The sequence below is a fragment of the Hippocampus bargibanti genome, linkage group LG01, assembly GCF_051943395.1.
Source record: "Hippocampus bargibanti isolate YZ-2025 linkage group LG01, ASM5194339v1, whole genome shotgun sequence".
NCBI classification, from domain to species: Eukaryota; Metazoa; Chordata; class Actinopteri; order Syngnathiformes; family Syngnathidae; genus Hippocampus; species Hippocampus bargibanti.
The window spans coordinates 1,335,843-1,363,729 of NC_142734.1; the positions used below are offsets into that span (position 1 = coordinate 1,335,843).

The following is a 27,887-nucleotide window of genomic DNA, read 5'->3' on the forward strand; positions in this document are numbered from 1 at the left end:
ACTTACGACCTTTTTTTTTTTTTTTTTTTCCTCCGGAGCGAAACCCGGTCGTAAGTCGGAAGTTACCTGTATTTCAGATGACAGCGTCTCTGGAAACCTGAGCACTTCCTCCAGCTGCAGTGAAACCTACACCAGCTTCTCAGACATCAAACCCTGAAGTACCCGCCAGCACCATGCAACATCAAGTCTTGCGACATCAGCCATTGTCGTCGGTATTTCAGCTGAGGATAACATGCTAATGTTACACTCTTTTATGTGTTCGCCTATGTAGCATTAATGTCTGCGGCGTACGTCCGGCGGTGAACACAGTCCACAGGTGGTATTTAGTGTCCCATATGCTGCCCTGTAGCTCATAAAGAGTACAGCGATACCTCGGTTTACGAACCCCTTGGCTTACAAACTTTTCCGTTTACGAACGTTAAATTTATGAAAATTTTCCCTTGACATATGAACTATTTTTCGGGATACACACTGGAGCTGCCGCAATGAGTGAGTGTCGTTCACGAACGAGCCCGTTCGAACAAGAAAATGGCAGCCGGTTTGTTTTAGTCCTTTATTTCCCGCTCCCAGTATTTGGTTAAAGCCACGTGATTGGTCAAGAACGCAGCGGTGAGGCGACAGAGAGAGAGTGAGAAAATAGTGAAATTTGGACTCGTTTCAACTTTGACAGTTCAAAGACAGAGTGTAGACTACAAGGTTAAAATTCCCATCAATCAAGCTCCACAAATAACCCGCACAAGCCATCTGTACACTTGATGCAAAAAGCTATCAACCCAGCTAAACAACACAATTGATGATGAACAAGGTAAAATTATGGCAGAGAAAGCAACTCCAAGGGATCATTCCTCAAGATGGTGAAAGAAGAAATCTACGTTCTTCATCAAATGTTTAAAGCTGATGAAACGGGCCACTCCATTCCATCAAGCTATCAACGACCATCACAAAGGTCAATAAAACCACTTTATTATACAGTACAGTTTATTTCTTTAATTATAATACCATAGCATGTATATTATACATAAAATAAGGTAGATATTGTGTCGTTTTAAGGCTTATTTCGTAGAAATAAGCCGTTTTATGGGGACCTGGGAACAGATTATTCTCATTTTAATGGTTTCCTATGGGAAATTAATTTTGGGTATACACACTCTGTCTGGGAACCAATTCAGTTCGTAAGCCAAGGTATCACTGTACTCAAAACCTAAATCCAAATGGGCTTCTTTGAGATTTTCAGCTGTGGCCATGAAGACGGAATGCCACTGCTGGACTCATTGGCACCATCTGGTGGTCAGGCCACTCCCTACCTTTCTACGCAGTAAACGGAGAGCTTTTTGTGGACCTTGTTCTGCCCCGGCTCGCGTCTCAGCTGCTCGGGATTAACCTCTGAAGGCGGGGAGGTGACAGGTGTGACTACATTCCACTTGGATTTCCATCTTTTAAGCGTGCACACTTTTTTACACATCGACACGCAAATCTGTTTTTTTTTTTTTTTCCTGAACAGATTGTACCGAACTTGCGTCACTGACCCCCAAACCAGCATGTTTAAATGCGTAGCGTTGTTAACTCTTTCACTGCCAGCCGTTCACAATTTTTTTTCGGGAATTGAAAATATGACGTAGATCGTCATTCCCATTTTTTTACTTGCTTGGGTGCTGATAAAGCGCTGGCCATGGCCTCTGATAATGTTTTTTTTTCTTTTCACAAGGGGGCAGTATTTCCCTTTTTTCCATGTTAGCGCTTTGTTTCAGCTTCAGCTGTTGTTAAAGCGCTATCTAAACCAGTATGGATGTATTGCATTATATTTTGGACAGCCGCCCTCATTTCAAGCTCATATAACTCCAGACACATATCATTTAGGAATTGACTCTTTGTTTCTAATGAAAGAAGAGAGTCTTAGGCTTCAAACGCAATATTGAAATGGATTATTATTACCTAGCTAGCTCGCTAGCCATTAGCTATATAGCAATCTATTAGCTATGTCCTTGAGAGTTTTGAAAGGTGCTTATCAATACAATACAATGTATTATTATAATGATGGTGATGATTATTATTATTAGCTATCAGCTAGCTTGCTAGCTCTCTATCTATTTGAGTTACTTCCAGATTGAGTGAACGCTGGCACATGTGGCTGTCGCTGCTCACCCACAAAAAAACTTATCCTGTGACCTTGAGTTTTGTACGATGCTTAGAAATGGATTATTATTATTATTATTATTATCTAGCTAGCTATTAGCTATATAGCTATTTATTAGCTATGTGCTTGAGAGTTTTGAAAGGCGCTTATGAATTATTATTATTATTATTATTATTGTTATTAGCTATCAGCTAGCTTGCTAGCTCTCTATCTATTTGAGTTGTTTCCGGGTTGAGTGAATGCTGGCGCGTGTGGCTACCGCTGCTCACCCACAAAAAAAACTGATCCTGTGACTGTAAAGTGTCCTTGAGAGTTTTGAAAGGCGCTTATAAATTACATGTCTTATTATTAATATTATTATTATTGATGATGTAGTCCTAAAGCCCAATATTCAGTGGGTCCTGGAATTCGAATGACAATGACAAAAACCCTGGCAACCGGAGTGGCCACATTTTTTGCACATGGTCTGGCAGTGAATGAGTTAACTACACTCAAGAAATGGTTCCAGATTTTTTTTTTGGGGGGGTTTGTTTGTTTGTTAGACCTCTATTTCCGGTTTGCCTTTACAAACAGGCAACCCGTGAAAACAGGCTTTGTGCCATTGTGCCGCTCCCAGCCCAACTGTGGCATGTTGTCAGTCGTCACTTTTCACCAAGCAACTGGCTCTGCTTGTTTGCTCCGTCAGCCTCCCAACCATCGACTTTCTTGACCATGTAGCCTTGCCGTATACCAGCTGGCTGACAGCTGCCATGAGGGAACGCCGGCGCGTGTGGCTGCCGCTGCTCACCCACAGAAACAAAAAACTGATCATGTGACTGTAAAGTGTCCTTCAGAGTTTTGAAAGGCGCTTAGAAATCAAATGTATTATTATTATTATTACTGTATCTATCAGCTAGCTAGGTTTCTATCTATTTGAGTTACTTCCGGGTTGAGTGTACGCCGGCGCATGTGGCTGCCGCTGCTCACCCACAGAAAAAAACGGATCCTGTGACCATAAAGTGTCCTTGAGAGTTTTGAAAGGCGCTTAGAAATCAAATGTATTATTATTATTATTATTATTATTATTATTATTATTATTACTGTATCTATCAGCTAGCTATCTAGCTTTCTATCTATTTGAGTTACTTCCGGGTTGAGTGTACGCCGGGGCATGTGGCTTGGCTGCCGTTTCAGAAACTGGTTTGAAAACCCATTCCTTCGAAAACCAAAACAACACCTTCCATTGTGGTCAATGTAAAACAAATTAATCCGTTCCAAGCCTAGAAAACGACTTTTTAAAATCAGAATCATCTTTATTGGCCACGTATTGTATGTAGTACACATATAATAAGGCAAAGAAACAAATAAATAAATAAAAATTAATTAATTACTACATAAATATGCAGTGAATAAACAAATTAATTAATTAGTTAATTCTGAAATAAATAAATAAATTAAACAGTTAAAGAAACAAACAAATAAAAAATTAATTAATTCCTAAATAAATAAGAAGCAAATAAACAAAAACAAATGAATTAATTAGTTAATATATAAATAAATGAATAAGAACACAAACAAGTAGACAAAGACAGACAGGCAGACAAAAAAAACATTAGTTTGAAAACCGAAACAATACCTTCCATTGTGATCAATGTAAAAAAAAATAATCCGTTCCAAGTCTAGAAAACTACTTTTTAAAATCAGAATCTGCGATCTGAGTCATCCCTGCTGATCAGAATCAGAATCATCTTTATTTGCCAAGTATGTAGAACACACAAGGAATGTCTCCAATAGAACACACTGCACTAGTATCATCATAAAATAAAATTGCAAAGAGGCACTATACAGTTATATTTTGTTTACTGTTGAGAGAGTTAACGGCGACGGGGGAAGAAGCTGTTTAAATGTCTCCTGGATTTGGTGCGCGTGGATCAGGAGCGCCTGCCTATGGGAAGTCGCTGAGAAGGTGGTGGGCAGGATGTGGAGGGTCCAATAGGATTTTTCCATGTCCTTGTTTCAATTCTTGCAGTGTGCAAGCCCTCGAGAGGGTAGAGCGGTTTTTTTTTTTTTGCCGTCCTGAAGTTATTTTCTTCCCTCAGTCCAACAAAATTGTCCCGCACAGAATGCATGTCGTCCCCCACTCGTGTAAATGCACCGCAAATCTCAAAACGGCGTCCGTGACTGTGTTTTGTTCATTCTAATAGAAAAGTGTCATCCTTGTACATGTATACCGTGAAATACCTCACTTCATTCTCGATTGCTTGAAGAGAATATATTTTTTTGTAATTTTTTTGGGTGAGTCTCTCCATCCAACACATTTTAGCCGTCGTCGTCGTCGTGGTGCATTTGCAGCGTTTGTTTTCTGCCCTCATGAACGCTAACGCGGGCACTCGTCGTTTGGTGTTTGATCACGGTCACGCAATTATTTGTACTGTCGACAAACACCAAGGATGGAGAGAGATTTTGTTGATATTTTGTACTTTGTTTTTACACTGCACATGACAGCAACCACAGTCTTTATTTTCCTACTGTATATCTACTGATGATGGTGTTGATATAAAGCTATCATATCTGTATAGTTGTAAATATGTAAGTCTGTATTGTATGTAAAAATCAAAAGCAGCTCTAATAAACTCCGATGCTTTCCTTTGATTCTTTGACTTTGTTATTCGAGAAAAGCAATTCATAATAATAATAATAATAATACGGTCATACCTCGGTTAACGAACCCCTTGACTTACGAACCTTTCGGTTTACGAATATTAAATTTATGAACATTTTACCTTGGCATACGAACAATTTTTCGGGATACACACGGAGCTGTCACAATGAGTGATGTGTCGTTCGCGAACGAGCCCGTTCTAACAAGGAAATGGCAGCAGAGTTGTTTTTGTCCTCTATTCCCCGCCCCCAGTCTTTGGTTAAAGCCACATGATTGGTCAAGAACGCAGCAGTGAGGGGAGGTGATTTAAACATTAAAGAGACAGGCAGACGGCAAAGAGTTATAAAATGGATAGAAAACAGTGACATTTGGACTCGTTTCAACTTTGGTAGATCAAAGGCAGAGTGTAGACTGCAAGGTTAAAATATCCCATCAATCAGTCTTCACAAATAACCCGCATAAGCCATCTGTACACTTGATGCAAAAAGCTATCCACCCAGCTAAACAGAATACAATTGATGAGGAACTAGGTAAAATTATAGCAGAGAAAACACTTACAAGGGATCATTCCTCAAGATGGTGAAAGAAGAAGGCTTTGTTCCTCATCAAGTGTTTAATGCTGATGAAACCGGCCACTCCATTCCAACGACCATCACAAAGGTAAATAAAACAACTTTATTACACAGTGCGGTTTATTTCTCTAATTATAATGCCATAGCACATTTATTATACATAAAATAAGGTATATTTTTTGTGTAGTTTTTATGCTTAGAAAATTAGAAAGTAGAAAATTCTGTTTTATGGGGACCTGGGAACGGATTATTCTCATTGTAATGGTTTCCTATGGGAAAAATGATTTTTGGGAAACACACTTTTCGCCTTACTCTGTCTGGGAACCAATAAAGTTCGTAAACCAAGGTATCACTGTAATACTACATATAATTATCGGTTCGGAACATATTTGGGGTTAATCTGGCTTCCAATGTGTTCTTGCTCTTTCAATGCTCAGGTAAGAGATTGACGTTTGTACTGAAAATTCGCTTTAATATGAAACCTTTCAACCGGTTGACGCCGGAAGTGGCGTCGTTTGCCCTTCCTAGCTCGACAAAAAGGCTTGAGCGTAACCAGATGGAATTCTGCACTGCCTTCCTAACAAATTACTCACATTTTAAATTGTTTCGCACACTTTTTAGTTGGCGGCCCAGTGGACTAACAACCCTGGCGTAAAAAGTTTATCAGGACGGCTGGAAAGCAGGACAGAAGCGTGTAGACGCTCAAAGGTAGATTCTTCTTACTGTAAGTATCCATTACAGGTTCGTTGTTTGGAATCGCAATTGGCGTGTTTTATTGCCCCTGCTCGATTTGTGTAAAGTCAATCGGGGTCAGTTCGTGACTGTAGATGTTTAATTTCCAGCAGCGGTTTGTGGTACAATAATAGAGACAAATGTGATTAGCCGTAAAAATCCGTCCGACAAAAGGCGACTTGAGCCGCGGGGCGAGAGGGGTGTAGCCTTGTCAAATCGCATTGTCTGCCCAATGTCAAAATGCGGTCTTTTCCCCAAAATGGCTCATAGATAATTACTTATTGACATACTGTCGTTGTATTGACAGCAATCTTAGTTGAAATACGACGGCTGTTTATTTTCTTTTAGCTCCTTTTCCACCCCACTGTTACTTTAGACGTCAGGTGTGAGGTTAACCACCATGATAACAAAGCCACTTCCGGTTATTTTCAAACTAAAATCCGGAAGGTGTTCATATGCCGTCCATGTTTTTTTTGACTGCGCCACAGGGAATAGACTCGGATCAGCTGTCAAAGGGCAACTATAAATTAGGCATGAAGGCACTTATATGATCACTTTGCCTTCCTCTGATCACAATCTATTTTTTTATTGCTGCTTATATAGTTTGGGAGGCAAGGATCTGGGGCCTGTTCATGGTGACTTTAGAGGAAAGGCATACAGTGATACCTTGGCTTACGAATTTAATTGGTTCCCAGGCAGTGTGTAAAGCGAAAAGTGTGTATCCCGAAAAATAATTTCCCGTAGGAAACCATTAAAATGAGAATAATCCGTTCCCAGGTCCCCATAAAACGTAATGTAAGACTAAATAAGCCTTAAAACTACACAACATATACCTTATTTTAAGTGTAATAAATGTGCTATGGTATTATAATTAAAGAAATGAACTGTACTGTATAATAAAGGGGCCGTGTTCATCAGCATTAAAAACTTGATAAGGAACATAGCCTTCTTTCACCATCTTGAGGAGTGATCCCTTGTAGGTGCTTTCTCTGCCATAATTTTATCTAGTTCCTCATCAATTGTGTTCTGTTTAGCTGGGTTGATTGCTTTTTGCCTCAAGTGTACAGATGGCTTGTGTGGGTTATTTGTGTGTGATCAGAATCAGAATCATCTTTATTGCCAAGTATGTAGAACACACAAGGAATGGGATATTTTAACCTTCCAGTATACCCTCTGCTTTTGAACTATCAAAGTTGAAACGAGTCCAAATGTCAGTTTGCTAGCAATTTCCTCACTCTCTCTGTCATCTGCCTGTCTCTTTAATGTTTAAACCCCCTCACCCTCCATCACTGCTGCATTCTTGACCAATCACGTGGCTTTAACCGAAGACTGGGGGCGGGGAATAGAGGACAAAAAAAGTCGGCTGCCATTCGCGAACGACACATCACTCATTGTGGCAGCTCTGTGTGTATCCCAAAAAATAGTTTGTATGCCAAGGTAAAATTTCCATAAATTTAACGTTCGTACACCGACAAGTTCGCAAACCAAGGGGTCCGTAAACCGAGGCATCACTGTATATGCGGTGCAATCTTTGTCAAATCAGTAGAAGTCATTTTACAAATTATGGACGCAACTTGTCCGGAGGTGTCGGTTGTCCTTTAAGCACATGGGAGCCTGCTTGGACATATTTTATGAAACAACAGGCCACTTCTTCTGTGCGTTGGCAACACCCACCGCCACATCAGTCCTTCTCTTTGAGTGACTAGTCCCTTCGTCACCATTGACACATACCTGCAGAGTACAATAGTGTGTTGTTCAGAGAACGCATTTCAAGTACAAGCCTTTATTGTGTCACGTCTTTGCCCCAAATCCGCTGCAACGTTTCAAGAAAAGCTTGCGAACTCTACACAGGGAGGCCGGACCAGGTCTTGAACTCACCACACTACACTACACTGTGAAATCGGCGTGCTAACCACTCGACTATCGGGCCGTCCAGGAATGATTTCATTTTCTCAAAACATGTACAGTGATACCTCGGTTTACGAACCTGTTGGTTTACGAACTTTTCGGTTTACGAATGTTACATTTATGACTATTTTACCTTGGCATACAAACTAGTTTTCGGGATACACACGGAGCGCCACAATGAGTGATGCGTCGTTGGCGAACGAGCCCATTCTCCTAACAAGAAAATGGCAGCCGACTGTTTTGGTCCTCTATTCCCCGCCCCCAGTCTTCGGTTAAAGCCACGTGATTGGTCAAGAACGCAGCAGTGAGGAGAGGTGGTTTAAACGTTAAAGAGACAGGCAGACGTCAGAGAGAGAGTGAAAAAAATGGATAGAAAACAGTGAAATTTGGACTCGTTGCAACTTTGATAGTTCAAAGGCACAGTGTAGACTGCAAGGTTAAAATTCCCATCAATCAGGCTCCACAAATAACCCGCACAAGCCATCTGTACACTTGATACAAAAAGCTATCAACCCAGCTAAACTGAACACAATTGATGAGGAACAAGGTAAAATTATGGCAGAGAAAGCACCTACAAGGGATGAGTCCTCAAGATAACTTTATTATACAGTACCGTTTATTTCTCTAATTATATTACCATAGTGCATTTATTATACAGAAAATACGTTATATTTTGTGTAATTTTAAGGCTTAGAAAATTGTTTTATGGTGACCTGGGAACGGATTATTCTTATTTGAATGGTTTCCTGCCACATCGACCCACCCCCTTGAATCGAGCTTGGCCAATTGTTTCACCCGTTTACTCGGCTAACTCGGCACATCATTTGCGCTATCTGCTTTTGCTTAGCACTTGAGGCGAGCGCGAGGACGTCATGCCTCTCTTTGGGAAATCCCACAAGACCCCGGTGGAACTCGTCAAGACCCTCAAGGAGAACTTGGCCCTGTTGCTTAAACAGGACAAAAAATCGGACAAGGTCAGTGCAGGCCAAGTATTATTATTAGTATGGCTATCTGGCTATCTTTTGGCTATTTATTTGCTATATATTAGCTAAGTAGCTAGCTATCAGCTTTCTAGCTGAAAAGCTGTAAGCTGTCTAGCTGGCTAGCTTTTGGCTATCTGGCTATCTATTAGCCAGATGTGTCTGGTCTCCATGAAAGAGATTTTTATTTGCTATCCATTTGCTAGCTAGCTAGCTAGCTATTAGCTGTCTAGCTGACTGGCTGTTCGCTATTTTTTGCTATCCATTAGCTAGCTCGCTAGCTAGCTAGCTATTAGCTGTCTAGCTGACTGGCTGTAAGCTGTCTAGCTGTTGGCTATCTGGCTATCTATTTGCTTTTTATTTGCTATCCATTAGCTAGCCTGCTAGCTTTCTATATATTTGAGTTACTTCAGGGTTGAGTGAACGCTGCCGCGTGTGGCTGCTGCTCCTCACCCACAGAAACATTTTATCCTGTGACTGTAAAGTGTCCTTGAGAGTTTTGAAAGGCGCTTACAAATGAAATGTATTGTTATTATTATTATTATGGTATTATTATCATTTGCTAGCTATTTGCTATCTATTAGCTCTGGCTGGCTAGCTAGCTATCTATTCACTATCTAGCTAGGTATCTGTTGGCTAACGATTGCTTAGCTAGCAAGCTTTCTATCTATTTGAGTTACTTCCAGGTTGAGTGAACGCTGGCGCGTGTGGCTGCCGCTGCTCACCCCACAGAAAAACTTTATCCTGTGACTTTAAAGTGACCTTGAGAGTTTTGAAAGGCGCTTAGAAATGAAATGTATCGTTCTGTGTCCCCGCAGGCATCCGAGGAGGTGTCCAAGTGTCTGGTGTCCATGAAAGAGATCCTGTACGGGAGCAACGATAAGGAACCTCACACGGAGACGGTGGCCCAGTTGGCCCAAGAGCTCTACAACAGCGGCCTGCTAATCGCGCTGGTGGAAAACCTGCAAGTCATCGACTTTGAGGTGAGAAAAAAAAATAAATATGCAGGTTGACGATGCGCCGTTGCGCACTTCACTCACTCACTCTGATTTGACGCGTGTGCTCACAGGGAAAGAAGGACGTCTGTCAGATCTTTAATAACATCTTGAGGAGGCAGATCGGAACCAGGAGCCCCACCGTCGAGTACTTTTGCTCCCGTCAAGACGTTCTCTTTATCCTCTTGAAAGGGTCGGTCGCTCGCTCGCTCGCACGCACTCTCTCACCAATTATAATAATCATCATCACACATTTCATTTCTAAGCGCCTTTCAAAACTGTCAAGATCACTTTACAGCCACAGGATACGTTTTTCTGTGGGTGAGCAGCGGCAGCCATATGCGCCGGCGTTCACTCAACCTGGAATAACTCAGATTGAAAGTTAGCTAGGTAGCTAATTGATAACTTATAGATAACTAATAGCTAGCTAGATAGGTAGCTAAGAGATAGCTAGTGAGGTAAATAGCTAATCGATAGCAACGTGAGCCAGCGTTCACGCAACCCGGAATAACTCAAATAGATAGAAAGTTAGCGAGCTAACTAATAGATAGCAAAGATAGCTAGGTAGCTAATAGATAGTAACATGAGCCAGCGTTCACTCAACCCGGAATAACTCAAATAGATAGAAAATTAGCTAGCTAACTAATTGGTAATTAATCGATAGCTAGCTGGATAGCTAATAGATAGCAAATATCTAGCTAGATAGCTAATAGATAGCAACACGAGCCAGCGTTCACCCAACCCTGAATAACTGAAATAGATAGACTGTTAGCTAGCTAACTAATAGATAATTAATAGTTAGCTAGATAGCTAATAGATAGCAATTCAATAGATAGCTAGCTAGATAGCTAATTTTAGCAAATAGATAGCTAGCTAGCTAGGTAATAGATAGCAACATGAGCCAGCGTTCACTCAACCCGGAATAACTCAAATAGAAAGTTAGCTAGCTAACTAATAGATAATTAATAGATATCTATCTAACTAGCTAGCAATTTGATAGATAGCTATCTATTAGCTAGATAGCAAATAGATCGCAATTTGATAGCTAGCTAGGTAGAAATGATAAAATATGATGAAGCAGGGACTGTCAGAATGTTTTTTTGTCTATTTTTTGTTTTTAAAACAAGTCTGTTTAAAATGAGATCCACAGATGTCAATTCCAAGCCACCCTCGATTGGTCGCCGAGGTCTCAAATTGGTCCACGTTGGTTTTTTTGAAGGTACGAAGCCCCCCAGGTGGCGCTCAACTGTGGGATCATGCTGAGGGAATGCATCCGCCACGAGCCGCTCGCCAAAGTGCTTCTCAATTCCGATCATTTCCATCGATTCTTCAGCTACGTTGAGATGTCCACTTTCGATATTGCCTCGGACGCCTTTGCTACCTTCAAGGTAACCAATCATATTCAGAAACAATAATAATAATAATACCTTTCATTTAAAAGCGCCTTTCAAAACTCTCAAGGTCACTTTACAGTCACAGGATAAGTTTTTCCCTGTGGGTGAGCAGCGGCAGCCACACGCGCCAGCGTTCATTCAAACCGAAAGTAACTCAGATAGAAAGATAGCTTGCTTGCTAATTGATAGCTAATAGCTAGCCAGATAGACAGCTAGTCATCCAGACAGCAAGTCGAGAGCCAGCCAGATAGCTGGCTAGCTATCCATCAGCCATCCGGCTAGCTATCTAGCCATTAGATAGCTAGCTATTAGCTGTCTAACTGTTGCCTATCTGGCTATCCGCTATTTATTTGCTATCCATTAGCTAGCTCGGTATTAGCTCTCTAGCTGGCTGGCTGTAAACTGTTGGCTATCTATTCGCTATTTATTTGCTATGCATTAGCTAGCTATTAGCTGTCTAGCTGACTGGCTGTAAGCTGTCTCGCTGGCTAGCTGTTGGCTATCAGCTATTTATTTGCTATCCATTAGCTAGCTTGCTAGCTATTAGCTGTCTACGCCGCTGCTCATCCACAGAAAAACTATCCTGTGATTGTAAAGTGACCTTGAGAGTTTTGAAATGCCCTTAGAAATGAAATGGATTATTATTAGCAATCTAGCTGGCTAGCTATTAGTCATCAAGCTAACTATCTATTAGCTATCTGGCTAGCTATTTAGCTAGATACCTAGCTAGCTATCGATTAGCTATCTAGCTAGCCTACTTTTAGCTATCTAACTTTCTATTAGTTATCTAGCGAACTAGCTATTAGCTGTAAGCTACCTCAGAACCATTTGTCGTCTTGTTTTTGCTGGCAGGATCTCCTGACGAGGCATAAAGTGCTGGTGGCCGAATATCTGGAACAGAACTACGATGCGGTGAGCGATCGTTCATCAGCCCGTTTTCACGGGAGAATGTTTTGCCGCTAAACGTGACCTGCGTTCAACCTTTCTCGTCGCAGGTGTTTGCAGACTACGAGAAGCTTCTGCACTCTGAGAACTACGTCACCAAAAGGCAGTCGCTCAAGGTTTGTAAACCAAGTCGTCGCTAGCGCAAAAACCGTCGCAGGTCATTGATGAGCGAACGCCGATCACGGAAACTCTCCTGCAGCTTTTGGGCGAGCTGTTGCTGGACCGACACAACTTTACGGTGATGACGCGCTACATCAGCAAGCCGGAAAATCTCAAGATGATGATGAACCTGCTAAGAGACAAGAGTGCCAACATCCAGTTCGAGGCCTTCCATGTCTTTAAGGTATGGTCGGCCTGTTCAACTTCGCCGACTAACCCCCACACCGTTGATTTCAGCCAGGTGGTATGTGTCGCAAATGACACACGATTGGCATTCAAACACAAAATACAGTGATACCTTGGCTTGCGAACTTAATTGGTTCCCAGACAGTGTGTATGGTGAAAAGTGTGTATCCCAAAAAATCATTTCCCATAGGAAACCATTAAAATGAGAATAATGCGTTCCCAGGTTCCCATAAAACATAATTTTCTAATTTTCTAAGCCTTAAAACTACACAAAATATACCTTATTTTACGTATAATAAATGTGCTATGATATTATAATTAAATAAATAAACTGTACTGTATAATAAAGTGGTTTTATTTACCTTTGTGATGGTCGTTGATGGCTTCATGGAATGGAGTGGCCCGTTTCATCAGCATTAATCACTTGTGTTCGGCCAACTAACTATACAACAGCATTACATCTGTGTGAGCTGTCAGTCGTACAGGAGTGGTCCATCGATGAGAAGGTTTCTTCAGCCCTCATCTGGACTTCCTTGAAGGTGTCGGACGTTTTGCTTCTTATCCAAGAGGCTTCGTCAGCGAACTAAACATTTTTGCTGGTAGTTTTGGCCCTATATATATCCCTACTGTCCAGATGTGGCGGTGCCAGACTCTGCTATAAATGGTCTCTGCTCTCAGGTTGGGGGGAGCAGAGGACTACTCCCTGCGGCCACACTGATTACTTCTATTGTCCTGACTGATTACTTCTGTTGTCGTGCCTGAGTATGGGGTCTACGACTGGCCTGATTGCCCCATTTGCTCTGGTATCAACTCATTAGCATAACTAAGCCTAAGAATTCAGTTGTACGAACAATCCAAATTGAACCTCACCCCACCATGGCGATTTAGTGAAGGGTTTTGCTGTTTTATGAAAATAGCTTTTTTTACTCCCCTACTCCCGTTGTCATCAAAAGCTGAAACCTTTAAATATGATAACGTCTATATCTGTGTCTAGGTGTTTGTGGCCAACCCCAACAAGACGCAGCCCATCGTCGACATCCTGCTTAAGAACCAGAGCAAATTGATTGACTTCCTGAGCAACTTCCAGAAAGACCGCACGGACGATGAGCAGTTCAACGACGAGAAAACGTACCTTATCAAACAGATCAGGGATCTTAAAAAACCGCCGTCTTAGAGTAGCTCCTCCCCTTTTTTCGTTTATCAATAGGAACCTGTAGAAAACAAAAAAAAAACAAGCTATTTAAACAAAAAGAAAAATGTGTGCAAGAATAGTTTCTTAATCACTCGCCTTTTGTAATTATTCATTTTTCAATGATTGATATGTAGCATTGCCGCCATTCATTTGGTTGGCAGCATCTGATTGGCTAAGTGGCGCAAGAGCAGAAATGAAAATGCCAGGAATTAGTCACACCCCGCCCGACAGTTAGCTCGTCATACCAAAAGTTTGGTTACGGAGTCATGACGTAACTAAACAAATGTCATGTGGAAAGGATGTGTTTCTATCAATTAATCAATCAATTAATCTGATCAATGCATGTCAGATGTTGCTAGCAGTGAAACGCGCGATCAACTCATTCTTCACTGCACCTCCGAGCACTTTCTGTATTTTCTAAAATGGTTGTTTGGGCTAATGGACGTGTTCATGCTTATTCTGTGTATTTATACGATGGTACACAAGACCCCGAGTGAGTGACAAAGTGGTCTTTGTTTATGTTTCGGGGTCCGATGATTCGGATGATTGATAGATTCAGAAGTGCCATTTTAGTTTGCAGTGTTTTTTTGTGTCGACAGTGATACCTTGGCTTACGAACTTTTCGGTTTAAGAACGTTAAATTTATGAACATTTTACCTTGGCATACAAACTATTTTTCGGGATACACACGAGTGATGTCGTTCGCGAACGAGCCCGTTCTCCTAACAAAAAAATTGCAGCAGAGTTGTTTTTGTCCTCTATTCCCCGCCCCCAGTCTTCGGTTCAAGCCACGTGATTGGTCAAGAACGCAGCAGTGAAGGGAGGTGGTTTAAACATTAGAGAGACAGGCAGACGACAGAGAGAGAGTGTGACAAAATGGATAGAAAACAGTGGCATTTGAACTCGTTTCAACTTTGAAAAGCAGAGTATAGACTGCAAGGTTAAAATATCCAATCAATCAGTCTCCACAAATAACCTGCACAAGCCATCTGTACACTTGATGCAAAAAGCTATCAACCCAGCTAAGCAGAACACAATTGATGAGGAACTAGGTAAAATTATCGCAGAGAAAGTCTTCTCATTTTAATGGTTTTCTATGGGAAATTAATATTGGGATACACATTTTTCACCTTACACACTGTCTGGGAACCAATTAACTTTGTAAGCCAAGGTATCACTGTATTTTGTTTACTTGTGTTTTTAAAGGGGAAGTAGCATTGGCAAAAACAAAAGTGGAATTTTGATGTCATTAGGCTTTGGACAACAATATGCGATGACAGTGGATTGGCAACTTGTGGAAACCCACAAAATGTGCACAAAAAAATCATAGAATGTCATAAGTTGGTTTTAAAATGGGGGAAAAAAGACACATTGCCTCTGACGCACATACAATACTTAAGCTTTAATGAGTAGTTCATTTCCCGTGTGGATGTTTGTCCACATTCTGAATCTCGTTGCTAGCTTTTCATCTGGTACGGGATGCGGCTTCATTGTGTACCATACCGAGAATGAATAAAAAGGATGGAAAGTCAACTTTTCTGGAGTTTTATTTGGTATGTATGCATGTATGTATGTATGCATGTATGTATGTATGTATGTATGTATGTATGTATGTATGCATGCATGCATGCATGTATGTATGTATGTATGTATGTATGTATGTATGTATGTATGTATGTATGCATGCATGCATGCATGCATGTATGTATGTATGTCTGTATGTATGTTTGTATGTATGTATGTATGTATGCATGTATGTATTGTATGTATGTATGCATGCATGTATGTATGTATGTATGTATATGTATGTATGCATGCATGTATGTTTGTATGCATGCATGTATGTATGTATGTATTGTTTGTATATATATATGTATGCATGCATGTATGTATGCATGTTTGTATGTATGCATGCATGCATGTATGTATGCATGCATGTATGTATGCATGCATGTATGTGTATGCATGTATGTATGTATGCATGTATGTTTGTATGCATGTATGTATGCATGCATGTATGTATGTTTGTATGCATGCATGTATGTTTGTATGCATGCATGCATGTATGCATGTATATGTATGCATGTATGTATGCATGCATGCATGTATGTATGTATGCATGTATGTATGTATTGTTTGTATGTATGTATGCATGCATGTATGTATGCATGTATGTATGTATGCATGTATGCATGAATGTATGTATGTATGTATGTATGTATGTATGCATGTATGTATGTATGTATGCGTGTATGTATGCATGCATGTATGCATGTATGTATGTATGCATGTATGTATGTATGCATGTATGTATGTATGTATGTATGTATGTATGCATGTATGTATGTATGCATGTATGTATGTATGCGTGTATGTATGTATGTATGTATGCATGTATGTATGCATGTATGCATGCATGTATGCATGCATGTATGTGTATGCATGTATATGTATGCATGTATGTATGTATGCATGTATGTTTGTATGCATGTATGTATGCATGCATGTATGTGTTTGTATGCATGCATGTATGTTTGTATGCATGTATGCATGTATGTATGTATGTATGCATGTATGTATGTATGTATGTATGCATGCATGCATGTATGTATGTTTGTATGTATGCATGTATGTATGTATTGTTTGTATGTATGTATGCATGTATGCATGTATGTATGCATGTATGCATGTATGCATGAATGTATGTATGTATGTATGTATGTATGTATGTATGCATGTATGTATGTATGTATGCGTGTATGTATGTATGCGTACATGCATGTATGCATGTATGCATGTATGCATGTATGCATGTATGTATGTATGTATGTATGTATGTATGTATGTATGTATGTATGTATGCATGTATGTATGTATGCATGTATGTATGTATGTATGCGTGTATGTATGTATGCATGTATGTATGCATGTATGCATGTATGTATGTATGCATGTATGTATGTATGCATGCATGTATGTATGTATATATGTATCTATGCATGCATGTATATATGCATGTATGCATGTATGTATGCATGTATGTATGCATGTATCGGAACAGAACTCAGTCGTAAGTCAGATGTTACCTGTATTATTTTTTTAATGTGTATTTAATGTATAATTTTCTTTCAATTGAACCGCTTAGTCTTCTTTCATATAAAATACCAATAAAATATATTTACCTTTGTTGTCAGAGCATGACAAAATGTGGGACCGTTCAAAGGGTATGAAGTTTTTCAAGCCACTGTACATATAAAAAATTCACGACTCACATAATGACAATCGTAATATATTTTCAATATTACAGTACTATAGTATACTACAGTGATACCTCGGTTTACGAACCCCTTGGCTTACGAACTTTTAGGTTTACGAACGTTTTCTTTGATTACAATACCATAGCACATTTATTATACATAAAATAAGGTATATTGTGTGTAGATTTAAGGCTTAGAAAATTATGTTTTATGGGGACCTGGGAATGGATTATTCTCATTTTAATGGTTTCCTATGGGAAATTGGGTTTTGCGATACACACTTTTCGCCTTACACACTCTGTCTGGAAACCAATTCAGTTCGTAAGCAAAGGTATCACTGTATCATAAACCGCTTTGCGATAAGCTCATTGGTCAGCTCAGTCACGTGTCTCGATGCTGATCCAAGTGGCGTTGCGTCCACGCAAATCTCGAGAAGATTGACAGCGCCAGTTCAGTTCCAATGCGCACATGCAACATGGCTGCCGTGAGGCCGACGCTCAGCTGGCGGTGGGCGAGTCGGAACTGCCGTCGCGGAGCTTCTTGATGCTTGGGATCTCCTGCGGCTCGTCCGTGTTGCGCTTGCGACTGTGACCATCTGGAAGCCGAGATGCGTGATTTGACGTGAGGCGGGTTTAAAACACATTTTTCACATTTTATATTAAAGTTTGCTTACTGGGGATGTTCAAAGAAGACGCTTCGGGGTCCCTTTGCCACTATGGAAACAAGACAGTTGCTTTACAAAAATCAAAGATGTCGGACATTTCGCTCCTCATCCGAAAAGCTTCGTAAGTGTTGTCGTCGTAAATGTCGTCGTCGTCGTAAGTGTCGTCGTCGTCGTGTCGTCGTCGTCGTAAGTGTCGTCGTCGTGTCGTCGTCGTGTCATCGTCGTCGTAAGTGTCGTCGTAGTCGTCGTGTCGTCGTCGTCGTAAGTGTCGTCGTCGTGTCGTCGTCGTAAGTGTCATCGTCGTCGTCGTCGTAAGTGTCGTCGTAGTCGTCGTCGTAAGTGTCGTCGTCGTCGTCGTAAGTGTCGTCGTCGTAAGTGTCGTAAGCGTCGTCGTCGTAAGTGTCGTCGTCGTAAGTGTCTTAGTTGTCGTCGTAAGTGTCGTCGTCGTCGTAAGTGTCGCAAGCGTCGTCGTCGTAAGTGTCGTCGTGTCGTCGTCTAAGTGTCGTCGTCGTCGTCGTCGTAAGTGTCGTCGTCGTCGTCAGTGTCGTCGTCGTCGTCGTAAGTGTCGTCGTCGTAAGCTTCGTCGTAAGTGTCGTCGTCGTCGTCGTAAGTGTCGTCGTCGTCGTCGTAAGTGTCGTCGTCGAGTCGTAAGTGTCGTCGTCGGCGTCGTCGTAAGTATCGTCGTCGTCGTAAGTGTCGTCGTCGTCGTGTCGTAAGTGTCGTCGTCGTAAGTGTCGTCGTAGTCGTCGTCGTAAGTGTCGTCGTCGTCGTAAGTGTCGTAAGCGTCGTCGTCGTAAGTGTCGTCGTCGTAAGTGTCTTCGTTGTCGTCGTAAGTGTCGTCGTCGTCGTAAGTGTCGTAAGTGTCGTAAGCGTCGTCGTCGTAAGTGTCGTCGTCGTAAGTGTCGTCGTAAGTGTCGTCGTCGTCGTAAGTGTCGTCGTCGTCGTAAGTGTCGTCGTCGTCAGTGTCGTCGTCGTCGTCGTAAGTGTCGTCGTCGAGTCGTAAGTGTCGTCGTCGTAAGTGTCGTTGTAAGTGTCGTCGTCGTCGTGTCGTAAGCGTCGTCGTCGTAAGTGTCGTCGTCGTCGTAAGTGTCGTCGTCGTCGTCGTGTCGTCGTCGTCGTCGTGTCGTCGTCGTCGTCGTGTCGTCGCGTCGTCGTCGTGTCGTCGTCGTAAGTGTCGTCGTCGTAAGTGTCGTCGTCGAGTCGTAAGTGTCGTCGTCGTCGTAAGTGTCGTAAGTGTCGTCGTCGTCGTCGTAAGTGTCGTCGTCGCCGTAAGCGTCGTCGTCGTAAGTGTCGTCGTCGTCGTCGTCGTGTCGTCGTCGTAAGTGTCGTCGTCGTCGTAAGTGTCGTCGTCGTCGTCGTAAGTGTCGTCGTCGTAAGTGTCGTCGTCGTCGTCGTAAGTGTCGTCGTCGTCGTCGTAAGTGTCGTCGTCGTCGTCGTCAGTGTCGTCGTCGTAAGTGTCGTCGTCGTAAGCTTTGTCGTAAGTGTCGTCGTCGTCGTCGTAAGTGTCGTCGTCGTCAGTGTCGTCGTCGTCGTCTTAAGTGTCGTCGTCGAGTCGTAAGTGTCGTCGTCGTCGTCGTCGTAAGTGTCGTCGTCGTCGTAAGTGTCGTCGTCGTCGTGTCGTAAGCGTCGTCGTCGTAAGTGTCGTCGTCGTGTCGTCGTCGTCGTCGTAAGTGTCGTCGTAGTCGTCGTCGTAAGTGTCGTCGTCGTCGTCGTCGTCGTAAGTGTCGTCGTCGTAAGTGTCTTCGTTGTCGTCGTAAGTGTCATCGTCGTCGTAAGTGTCGTAAGTGTCGTAAGCGTCGTCATCGTAAGTGTCGTCGTAAGTGTCGTCGTCGTCGTCGTAAGTGTCGTCGTCGTCGCAAGTGTCGTCGTCGTCGTAAGTGTCGTCGTCGTCAGTGTCGTCGTCGTCGTCGTAAGTGTCGTCGTCGAGTCGTAAGTGTCGTCGTCGTAAGTGTCGTCGTCGTTGTAAGTGTCGTCGTCGTCGTGTCGTAAGCGTCGTCGTCGTAAGTGTCGTCGTCGTCGTCGTGTCGTCGTCGTGTCGTCGTGTCGTCGTCGTCGTCGTCGTAAGTGTCGTCGTCGTAAGTGTCGTCGTCGAGTCGTAAGTGTCGTCGTCGTCGTCGTAAGTGTCGTCGTCGTCGTAAGTGTCGTCGTCGTCGCCGTAAGCGTCGTCGTCGTAAGTGTCGTCGTCGTCGTCGTAAGTGTCGTCGTCGTCGTCGTAAGTGTCGTCGTCGTCGTAAGTGTCGTCGTCGTCGTCGTAAGTGTCGTCGTCGTCGTAAGTGTCGTCGTCGTCGTAAGTGTCGTCGTCGTCAGTGTCGTCGTCGTCGTCGTAAGTGTCGTCGTCGAGTCGTAAGTGTCGTCGTCGTAAGTGTCGTCGTTGTTGTAAGTGTCGTCGTCGTCGTGTCGTAAGCGTCGTCGTCGTAAGTGTCGTCGTCGTCGTCGTGTCGTCGTCGTCGTGTCGTCGTCGTCGTCGTGTCGTCGTGTCGTCGTCGTCGTCGTAAGTGTCGTCGTCGTAAGTGTCGTCGTCGAGTCGTAAGTGTCGTCGTCGTCGTCGTAAGTGTCGTCGTCGTCGTAAGTGTCGTCGTCGTCGTCGTAAGTGTCGTCGTCGCCGTAAGCGTCGTCGTCGTAAGTGTCGTCGTCGTGTCGTCGTCGTAAGTGTCGTCGTCGTCGTGTCGTCGTCGTAAGTGTCGTCGTCGTCGTAAGTGTCGTCGTCGTCGTAAGTGTCGTCGTCGTCGTCGTCGTAAGTGTCGTCGTCGAGTCGTAAGTGTCGTCGTCGTAAGTGTCGTCGTTGTTGTAATTGTCGTCGTCGTCGTGTCGTAAGCGTCGTCGTCGTAAGTGTCGTCGTCGTCGTTGTGTCGTCGTCGTCGTGTCGTCGTCGTGTCGTCGTCGTGTCGTCGTCGTCGTAAGTGTCGTCGTCGAGTCGTAAGTGTCGTCGTCGTCGTCGTAAGTGTCGTCGTCGTCGTCGTAAGTGTCGTCGTCGTCGTCGTAAGTGTCGTCGTCGCCGTAAGTGTCGTCGTCGTCGTCGTAAGTGCCGTAAGCGTCGTCGTCGTAAGTGTCGTCGTCGTAAGTGTCGTCGTCGAGTCGTAAGTGTCGTCGTCGTCGTCGTAAGTGTCGTCGTCGTCGTAAGTGTCGTCGTCGTCGTCGTAAGTGTCGTCGTCGTCGTCGTAAGTGTCGTCGTCGCCGTAAGTGTCGTCGTCGTCGTCGTAAGTGCCGTAAGCGTCGTCGTCGTAAGTGTCGTCGTCGTCGTCCTCGTGTCGTCGTCGTCGTCGTAAGTGTCGTCGTCGTCGTCGTAAGTGTCGTCGTCGTCGTAAGTGTCGTCGTCGTCCTCGTGTCGTCGTCGTCGTCGTCGTAAGTGTCGTCGTCGTGTCGTTGTCGTCGTCGTAAGTGTCGTCGTCGTGTCGTCGTCGTCGTAAGTGTCGTCGTCGTGTCGTCGTCGTGTCGTCGTCGTGTCGTCGTCGTCGTAAGTGTCGTCGTCGTCGTAAGCGTCGTCGTCGTAAGTGTCGTCGTCGTAAGTGTCGTCGTCGTAAGTGTCGTCGTCGTAAGTGTCGTCGTCGTCGTGTCGTCGTCGTCGTGGTGGTGGTGAAATTCCGGTATATTTTTTGGAAAAGGGGCTAACTAAACATTTTACTCACGATGAATTTTTGGATTTGCTTCAAGTTGCTGAATCGCAGGTAAGAAATGTCGTCTTTGTTCCTGTCGCGGTCGCGATCGCTGGTGTAAATGTGGGTGACGCCCGCACTTCGGATCAGAGGGATGCACTCGTCGCATGGACATTTGGTGACAAACAACATGGCGGCTTCCTCCGGGTTGATATCGCGAGTCCTGGAAACGGCAGAGCCGTCTAATTAGCTATCCATTCGCTAGCTATCCGCTAGCTATTAGCTATCTCTTTGGATTACCTGAAGGTCAGGGCGTTCTGCTCGGCATGGATAATGTAGCGGTACTTGCGCTGCTTTCGGTCCTCCTGTTTGTCATCCATGAGGGGATACTCGGCGTACTGCGAGCCGGCCGGGTAAGCGTTGTACCCGCAACCCACCAGGGACAGACGACCCAGTCCATCCAGACCAGTCTTGCACAGAAGAGGGACACATTTTTGTACATGCAATATAGTGATACCTTAGCTTATGAACTTAATTGCTTCCCAGACAGTGTAAGGTGAAAAGTGTGTATCCCAAAATATAATTTCCCATAGGAAACCATTAAAATGAGAATAATCCGTTCCCAGGTCCCCATAAAACATAATTTTCTACTTTCTAATTTTCTAAGCCTTAAAATTACACAAAATATATATTTTTTAATCTATTTGACTTACTTGCGGGTTGAGTGAACGCAGGCGCGTGTGGAAAGTGAACTTACCGAGCGTCTGTTGGCCCAGATAACGGCGCCGACGCCTACTTTTGGGTCCTCTGGGAAAAAAAACAGAAATGGAAAAAAAAATGGTTACATGATGCAAATTCAATATAATATTCAATAGGAATTACGGAAAATATAATTCTATGAAAGGAGATAAGATAATGGCGGCAGCGGCAGCCACATGCGCCAGCGTTCACTCAACCCGGAATAACTCAAATAAATAAAAAGCTAGCTAGCTAGCTAGCTATAAGATAGCTAATAGATAGCCAGTTAGCTAGACAATAGATAGCCAGCTAACAAGCTAGACAGCTAATAGATAGCTAGCCAGCTGGATACATAGCTAACAGATAGCTAGCTAATAATAATAATAATACAAATACATTTCATTTATAAGCGCCTTTCAAAACTCTCAAGGTCACTTTTCAGTCACTGGATCAGTTTTTCTGTGAGTGAGCAGCGGCAGCCACACGCGCAAGCGTTCACTCAACTCGGAATAACTCCAATAAATACAAAGCTAGCTATTAGATAGCTAATAGATAGCCAGTTAGCTAGCTAATAGATAGCCAGCTAACAAGGTAGACAGCTAATAGATAGCGAGCCAGCTGGATACATAGCTAACAGATAGCTAGCTAGCATTAGCTAGCATTTTGGGTATTTTAGATGCTCTAAAACCTTTTTCTAACGTCAGTTAGGAAACAAGCAAAAAAAGGGTGTCGGTTGTCCTTTAAATTGTCGCGACTCTTGAGCAAACCTGTTCTGTAAGCAAGTAGCCTAGCTTGGATGATGCAATGGCGGGCGACTCGTTGGGATACGCCCTCGTGATGAAAGGGCGGCGACGAACAAGTGAGCGACGCCTCTTCCGGGCTTGCGCCTTCCCTGTTGTTGCAGACACATCAAAAATGCGTCCAAAAGAAAAAAGCAAAAGGGAGAGTTTCCAGAGCGAATCTCACCGGCGGAATCCGCAGTGTTCTTGCGGCACTCCGGCCGCCACGGCAGCCAGAACTTTCACCAACTGCCTCATGTTGTGGCGCAGGTTGGAAAAGTAAGGTTCCCCGCAGAAGTTCTCCAGATGCATTTGGTTGAAAATGTCTCGGTGCCGATGGGAGTCTTCAATCAGGAATCGTTTGGAAAAATCTTCAAAGTGTTTCTCTTCTTCACTAAAAGGCCAAAGCGCGCGTTTTTTTTTCTCATTAACTCATTCGCTGCCAGACCATGTGACAATAAAAAGTGGTTTTAATCATAATCATAATAACACATTGAATTTAGAAATTCCAAAGGACACTTTACAGTCACGGGTTAAGTAAGAACAGCAACGTTTTTCTGCGGGTGAGTAGCGGCAGTCAGACGCCCCAGCATTCACTCAACCTGGAAGTAACGCACACACATTTAACTCAGAATTCTGACTTTTAACTTAGAATTCCAACCTCTATCTCAGAATTCCGACCTGTAAATCAGAATTCTGACTTCGACCTCAGAATTCCGACCTTTAATTCAGAATTCTGACTTTTAACTCAGAAATCCGACTTTGAACTCAGAATTCCGACTTTTAACTCATAATTCCGATTTAACTCAGAATTCCAACTTTTTAACTCAGAATTCCGATCTTTTAACACAGAATTCTGACCTTTAACTCAGAATTGCGACTTTTAACTCAGAATTCCCGCTTTTAACTCAGAATTCCGACTTTTTAACTCAGAATTCCGACCTTTAATTCAGAATTCTGACTTTTAACTTAGAATTCCGATCTCTAACTCAGAATTCTGACTTTTAACTCAGAAATCCGACTTTGAACTCAGAATTCCAACTTTTAACTCAGAATTTCGACTTTTAACTCAAAATTCCCGCTTTTAACTCAGAATTCCGACTTTTTAACTCAGAATTCCGACCTTTAATTCAGAATTCTGACTTTTAACTCAGAAATCCGACTTTGAACTCAGAATTCCGACTTTTAACTCAAAATTCCGATTTAACTCAGAATTCCGACTTTTTAACTCACAATTCCGACTTTTAACTCAGAATTCCGATTTAACTGAAAATTCCGACTTTTAACTCAGAATTGCGACTTTTAGCGGATAATTCCGACTTTTAACTCAAAATTACGCCTTTTTTTCTGATGAAAGAAGACAGTCGAAGGTTTCTTACGCTGTACTGCATGTTGATGTAGTCCTAAAAACTCCATATTGTTTGTGTCGTGGAATTTGAGTGACAATGACAAAAACCCTGGCATTTTGGCACATAGTCTGGCAGTTACTATGAAGCGAATGGCATCAATGGGCCTGTCGAATGACCTGCAGAAGAGCTCCTGTGCGCTGCCAAGGTGGTCATCGCTCAGCGTCTCCATGAAATCACTCTCTCTGGACGTCTCGCCCACAAAGTGCACCATGCCTGGCGCCAGAGGTTGCAGCAGCAAGCAGATGTGCGAGCGACTGTTGGATTTGAGCTTCTCTGTCGCCAGCGCGTCCAGCGCGGCCTCCTCGGAGCAGCGGCCCCCGGGGGCCCGCAGCATGCTGACCTCGGGATCTCCGGGCCAAAAGGAGATATGACTCACTCCGGCTGCAAACGCAATCCACTGATATTGACGTCAACGTGAAACGTGACGGCGGGGACGGGACACGGATTACAGAGATACCTCGCTTTACCAACACCTTGGCTTACAAACTTTTCGGTTTACGAACGTTACATTTAGGACACTTTTACCTTGGCATACGAACTTTTTTTCGGGATACACACGGAGCGCCACAATGAGTGATGTGTCCTTCGCGAACGAGCCTGTTCTTACAACAAAATGGCTGCAGACTTTTTTTGTCCTCTATTACCCGCCCCCAGTCTTCGGTTAAAGCCACGTGATTGGTCAAGAACGCAGGAGTGAGGGGAGGTGGTTTAAACATTAAAGAGAGAGGCAGACAACAGAGCGTGAGTGACAAAATGGATAGAAAACATTGAAATTTGGACTCGTTTCAACTTTGATAGTTCAAAGGCAGAATGTAGACTGCAAGGTTAAAATTCCCATCAATCAAGCTCCACAAATAACCCGCACAAGCCATCTGTACACTTGGTGGAAAAAAGCTATCAACCCAGCTAAGCAGAACACAATGGATGAGGAACTAGATAAAATGATGGCAGCGAAAGCACCTACAAGGGATCATTCTTCAAGATGGTGAAAGAAGAAGGCTACGTTCCTCATCAAGTGTTTCATGCTGATGACTCCATTCCATCAAGCCATCAACGACCATCAAAAAGGTAAATAAAAGAACTTTATTATATAGTACCGTTTATTTCTTTAATTATAATCCCATAGCACAATTATTACATGTAAAATAAAGTATATTTTGTGTAATTTTAAGGCTTAGAAAGAAAAAAATTACGTTTTATGAGAACCTGGAACGGATTATTCTCATTGTAATGGTTTCTTATGGGAAATTATTTTTTGGGATACACACTTTTCACCTTACACTCTGTCTGGGAAGCAATTAAGTTTGTAAGCCAAGGCATCAGCGTACTGAAACGAACGCCAGCTCTGCGCACCGTTGATGATCATCTTCAAGCAGGTGGCGCATGGTCGCCGAGAGAAGTACAGCTGACAGTCGGCCAAGCGGGCGGCGTGCTGGATGATGGCTGCCTGGCCCGCGTGGAGTTCATGACCGCTATAGTGGAGTCCCACCACCTTATTTTCTCGCACCACAACGAGACCGACGCTTCGGATCTAAAGCAACGCAAGTCAGATAGATAAAATTAGGAGTGAAATAAATGCATCTATTAGCTAGATACCTAGCTGGCTATCTGTTTGCTATTCATTTGTTATCTATTAGCTAGCTACATAGCTGGCTATTCTTTTGCTATCTATTTGCTTTCTATAAGCTATCTGTCTAGCTACCTAGCTAGCTATCTATTTGCGATCCATTTTCTATTAGGTAGCTACCTAGCTAGCAATATAGTTGATATCTATTAGCTAGCTACCTAGCTGGCTATCTATCTCTTTGATATTCATTTGCTATCTATTTGCTAGCAACCTAGCTGTCTATTCTTTTTCTATCTATTTTCTTTCTATTAGCTATCTGTCTAGCTACCTAGCTAGCTATCTTAGCTAGCTATCTATTTGCTATCCATTTTCTATCTATTAGCTAGCTACCTAGCTGGCTATCTATTTGCTATGCATTTGCTATCTAGCTAGCTAGCTATCAATTTGCTATCCATTAGATAGCTACCTAGCTGGCTATTCTTTTGCCAGTTAGATAGCGAGCCAGATAAACTTGCGCAATGAAATATTAATAATAATCATAATAATCCATTTCATTACTAAGCGCTAAAACATACACCTTCTTTATGCGCGTTATCGCAATTGGCCGCAACACACAACGATTCACCATCGCATTATTTATGTCGTTATGTCGTAAAAGTACCCAAAATGCATTGTGTGTCAGTTTCTCGGTCAGGGGCGTTCCCTCCGTGACGTCACGTCAGGCATCGTCATCAACTTAAAAACAAAGACTTCCTGAATATTCAGCGTGAGTCTTAAAAGGTAAAATATAGCTATAATAATCTTTGTCAAATACGCTCAGTGGAAGTCATTTGAAGTGATTTTACAAATTATGGATGCAACTTGTTGGTAGGTGTCGGTTGTCCTTTAACAAATTTAGCGTTTCGGATCCAAACGTTCTTGTAAAATGGTACATAATACGGCAAAAATACGGGCGATTGACAGGTATGAAAATGTGAACAAGCAGATGTTATGTTGCCACCAACCTGATCGTCGTCGTCTTCCGGTTCCTCCTGAGGGAACAGCTCCAGCCACAAACTCAACAAGCTAAACAAGTTGAGTTTGGAGAACCTGGGGCTAAAACCTGCACCGTCGAAACACAATCATACATATCGCTCATCGATTCGCTTCGTTCATTGATTAACAGGGCCCGCCCAACCTTGCACTGCGCTGATGGTCTGACAGCCGGAGTCTCTTGTGAGAGGCGATGCCTGGCCCGGTTCGGCTGGACTCTCGCTGCAGCTTTCTTCCATCCAATCGGCGTATGGCAGAAAATCCGCCACCGAGTACCTATCGCGACACTTGAACGTCAACAGTCACGTTTCGTGCCTAAAACGAGATTTCGCGTAATCGTTATCCGCGGCCGGTACTTCTTGCTAGCGCCAACTTTGACAGTCCCAACACTTTGCTTAGGCGAAGGTCGGAGGAAGGTAAAAATGGCGTTTTCGTGCGGTCGTCACCCCTCTCGTCCACTTCGGTCTGCGCGTTGTCACAAGAGGGCGGATTCGTATCTGATGTGATACGCGACGTCGTCCTTGTGGTCTTTGAGTGTTTAAAAAAGAACGCCGATACGTTTTGTTGATCAGCGGGTGACTTCCGCATAGAAGGGATGACGTCATTAAAAATGGCACATTTCGTCTTATTCCGCTAGGGGTCGGCAGAGCGCTTGATTTCATGAGGGAAATGCGTTTTGCTAGAAAGTGCTGTTTCAAGATAGGAATGACAATTTATGATTAAACCCTCAAAAGTTCAGAAATTGTAAATATTTTGACATAATGTTTTTTTTTTCATTCAAAACCCTTCTTGGAAGTAGATACTCCTTTTTTTTTTAAAGCAAATACAAATGAGATATACCCTCATGTTAGCCACCAAAGTTATGTGAACAAATGGAAAGAAATGACGCTAACTCTGCTAAAGCGTAGCTAATATCAGAAACTTGAATTTGAAATACACTTTTTAGTTATGATCATTTTGCGACCATTTTGTCACTTGTAAAATGCTGTTACATCATAAATTATGACAGT

At 43.0% G+C, this 27,887-nt stretch overlaps 3 protein-coding genes across 11 annotated transcripts in view; 2 read left to right on the plus strand and 1 right to left on the minus strand.

The window, feature by feature from the left end:
- mcf2la (mcf.2 cell line derived transforming sequence-like a) overlaps nucleotides 1–2,160 on the plus strand; it is a 38,611-nt gene extending 36,451 nt beyond the window's left edge. For all 6 annotated transcript variants that reach the window (XM_089019628.1, XM_089019846.1, XM_089019930.1 and 3 more), the window contains one exon: nucleotides 78–2,160. In XM_089019628.1, coding sequence (XP_088875754.1) covers nucleotides 78–157 — 80 coding nt within the window. In that variant the 3' untranslated portion in view covers nucleotides 158–2,160. The remainder of the gene's footprint in view (nucleotides 1–77) is intronic.
- Nucleotides 2,161–5,853: 3,693 nt separating this feature from the next.
- cab39l (calcium binding protein 39 like) lies at nucleotides 5,854–15,371 on the plus strand. Of its 2 annotated transcripts, none has more exons than XM_089020185.1 (9): nucleotides 5,854–6,071; nucleotides 8,835–8,961; nucleotides 9,786–9,950; nucleotides 10,037–10,155; nucleotides 11,182–11,350; nucleotides 12,209–12,268; nucleotides 12,352–12,417; nucleotides 12,501–12,644; nucleotides 13,641–15,371. In XM_089020185.1, the coding sequence occupies exons 2-9, from the start codon at nucleotides 8,860–8,862 to the stop codon at nucleotides 13,818–13,820; spliced, it is 1,005 nt and encodes a 334-aa protein (XP_088876311.1). In that variant the 5' UTR covers nucleotides 5,854–6,071; nucleotides 8,835–8,859; the 3' UTR covers nucleotides 13,821–15,371. The 2 variants fall into 2 exon arrangements, with proteins under 2 accessions (XP_088876311.1, XP_088876389.1); XM_089020263.1 differs by having other exon boundaries at nucleotides 5,854–6,055.
- A 1,525-nt stretch (nucleotides 15,372–16,896) lies between these two features.
- Nucleotides 16,897–27,466, minus strand: cdadc1 (cytidine and dCMP deaminase domain containing 1). Of its 3 annotated transcripts, none has more exons than XM_089020546.1 (12): nucleotides 27,324–27,466; nucleotides 27,023–27,192; nucleotides 26,850–26,947; nucleotides 25,632–25,809; nucleotides 24,395–24,659; nucleotides 23,057–23,263; nucleotides 22,858–22,982; nucleotides 22,110–22,159; nucleotides 21,653–21,822; nucleotides 21,386–21,575; nucleotides 17,769–17,808; nucleotides 16,897–17,690 (listed from the first exon to the last, which is right to left on the minus strand). In XM_089020546.1, the coding sequence occupies exons 2-12, from the start codon at nucleotides 27,114–27,116 to the stop codon at nucleotides 17,593–17,595; spliced, it is 1,515 nt and encodes a 504-aa protein (XP_088876672.1). In that variant the 5' UTR covers nucleotides 27,117–27,192; nucleotides 27,324–27,466; the 3' UTR covers nucleotides 16,897–17,592. The 3 variants fall into 3 exon arrangements, with proteins under 3 accessions (XP_088876672.1, XP_088876595.1, XP_088876512.1); XM_089020469.1 differs by having other exon boundaries at nucleotides 27,023–27,153; nucleotides 27,234–27,466; XM_089020386.1 differs by having other exon boundaries at nucleotides 27,023–27,466.
- Between the last annotated feature and the right edge of the window lie 421 nt (nucleotides 27,467–27,887).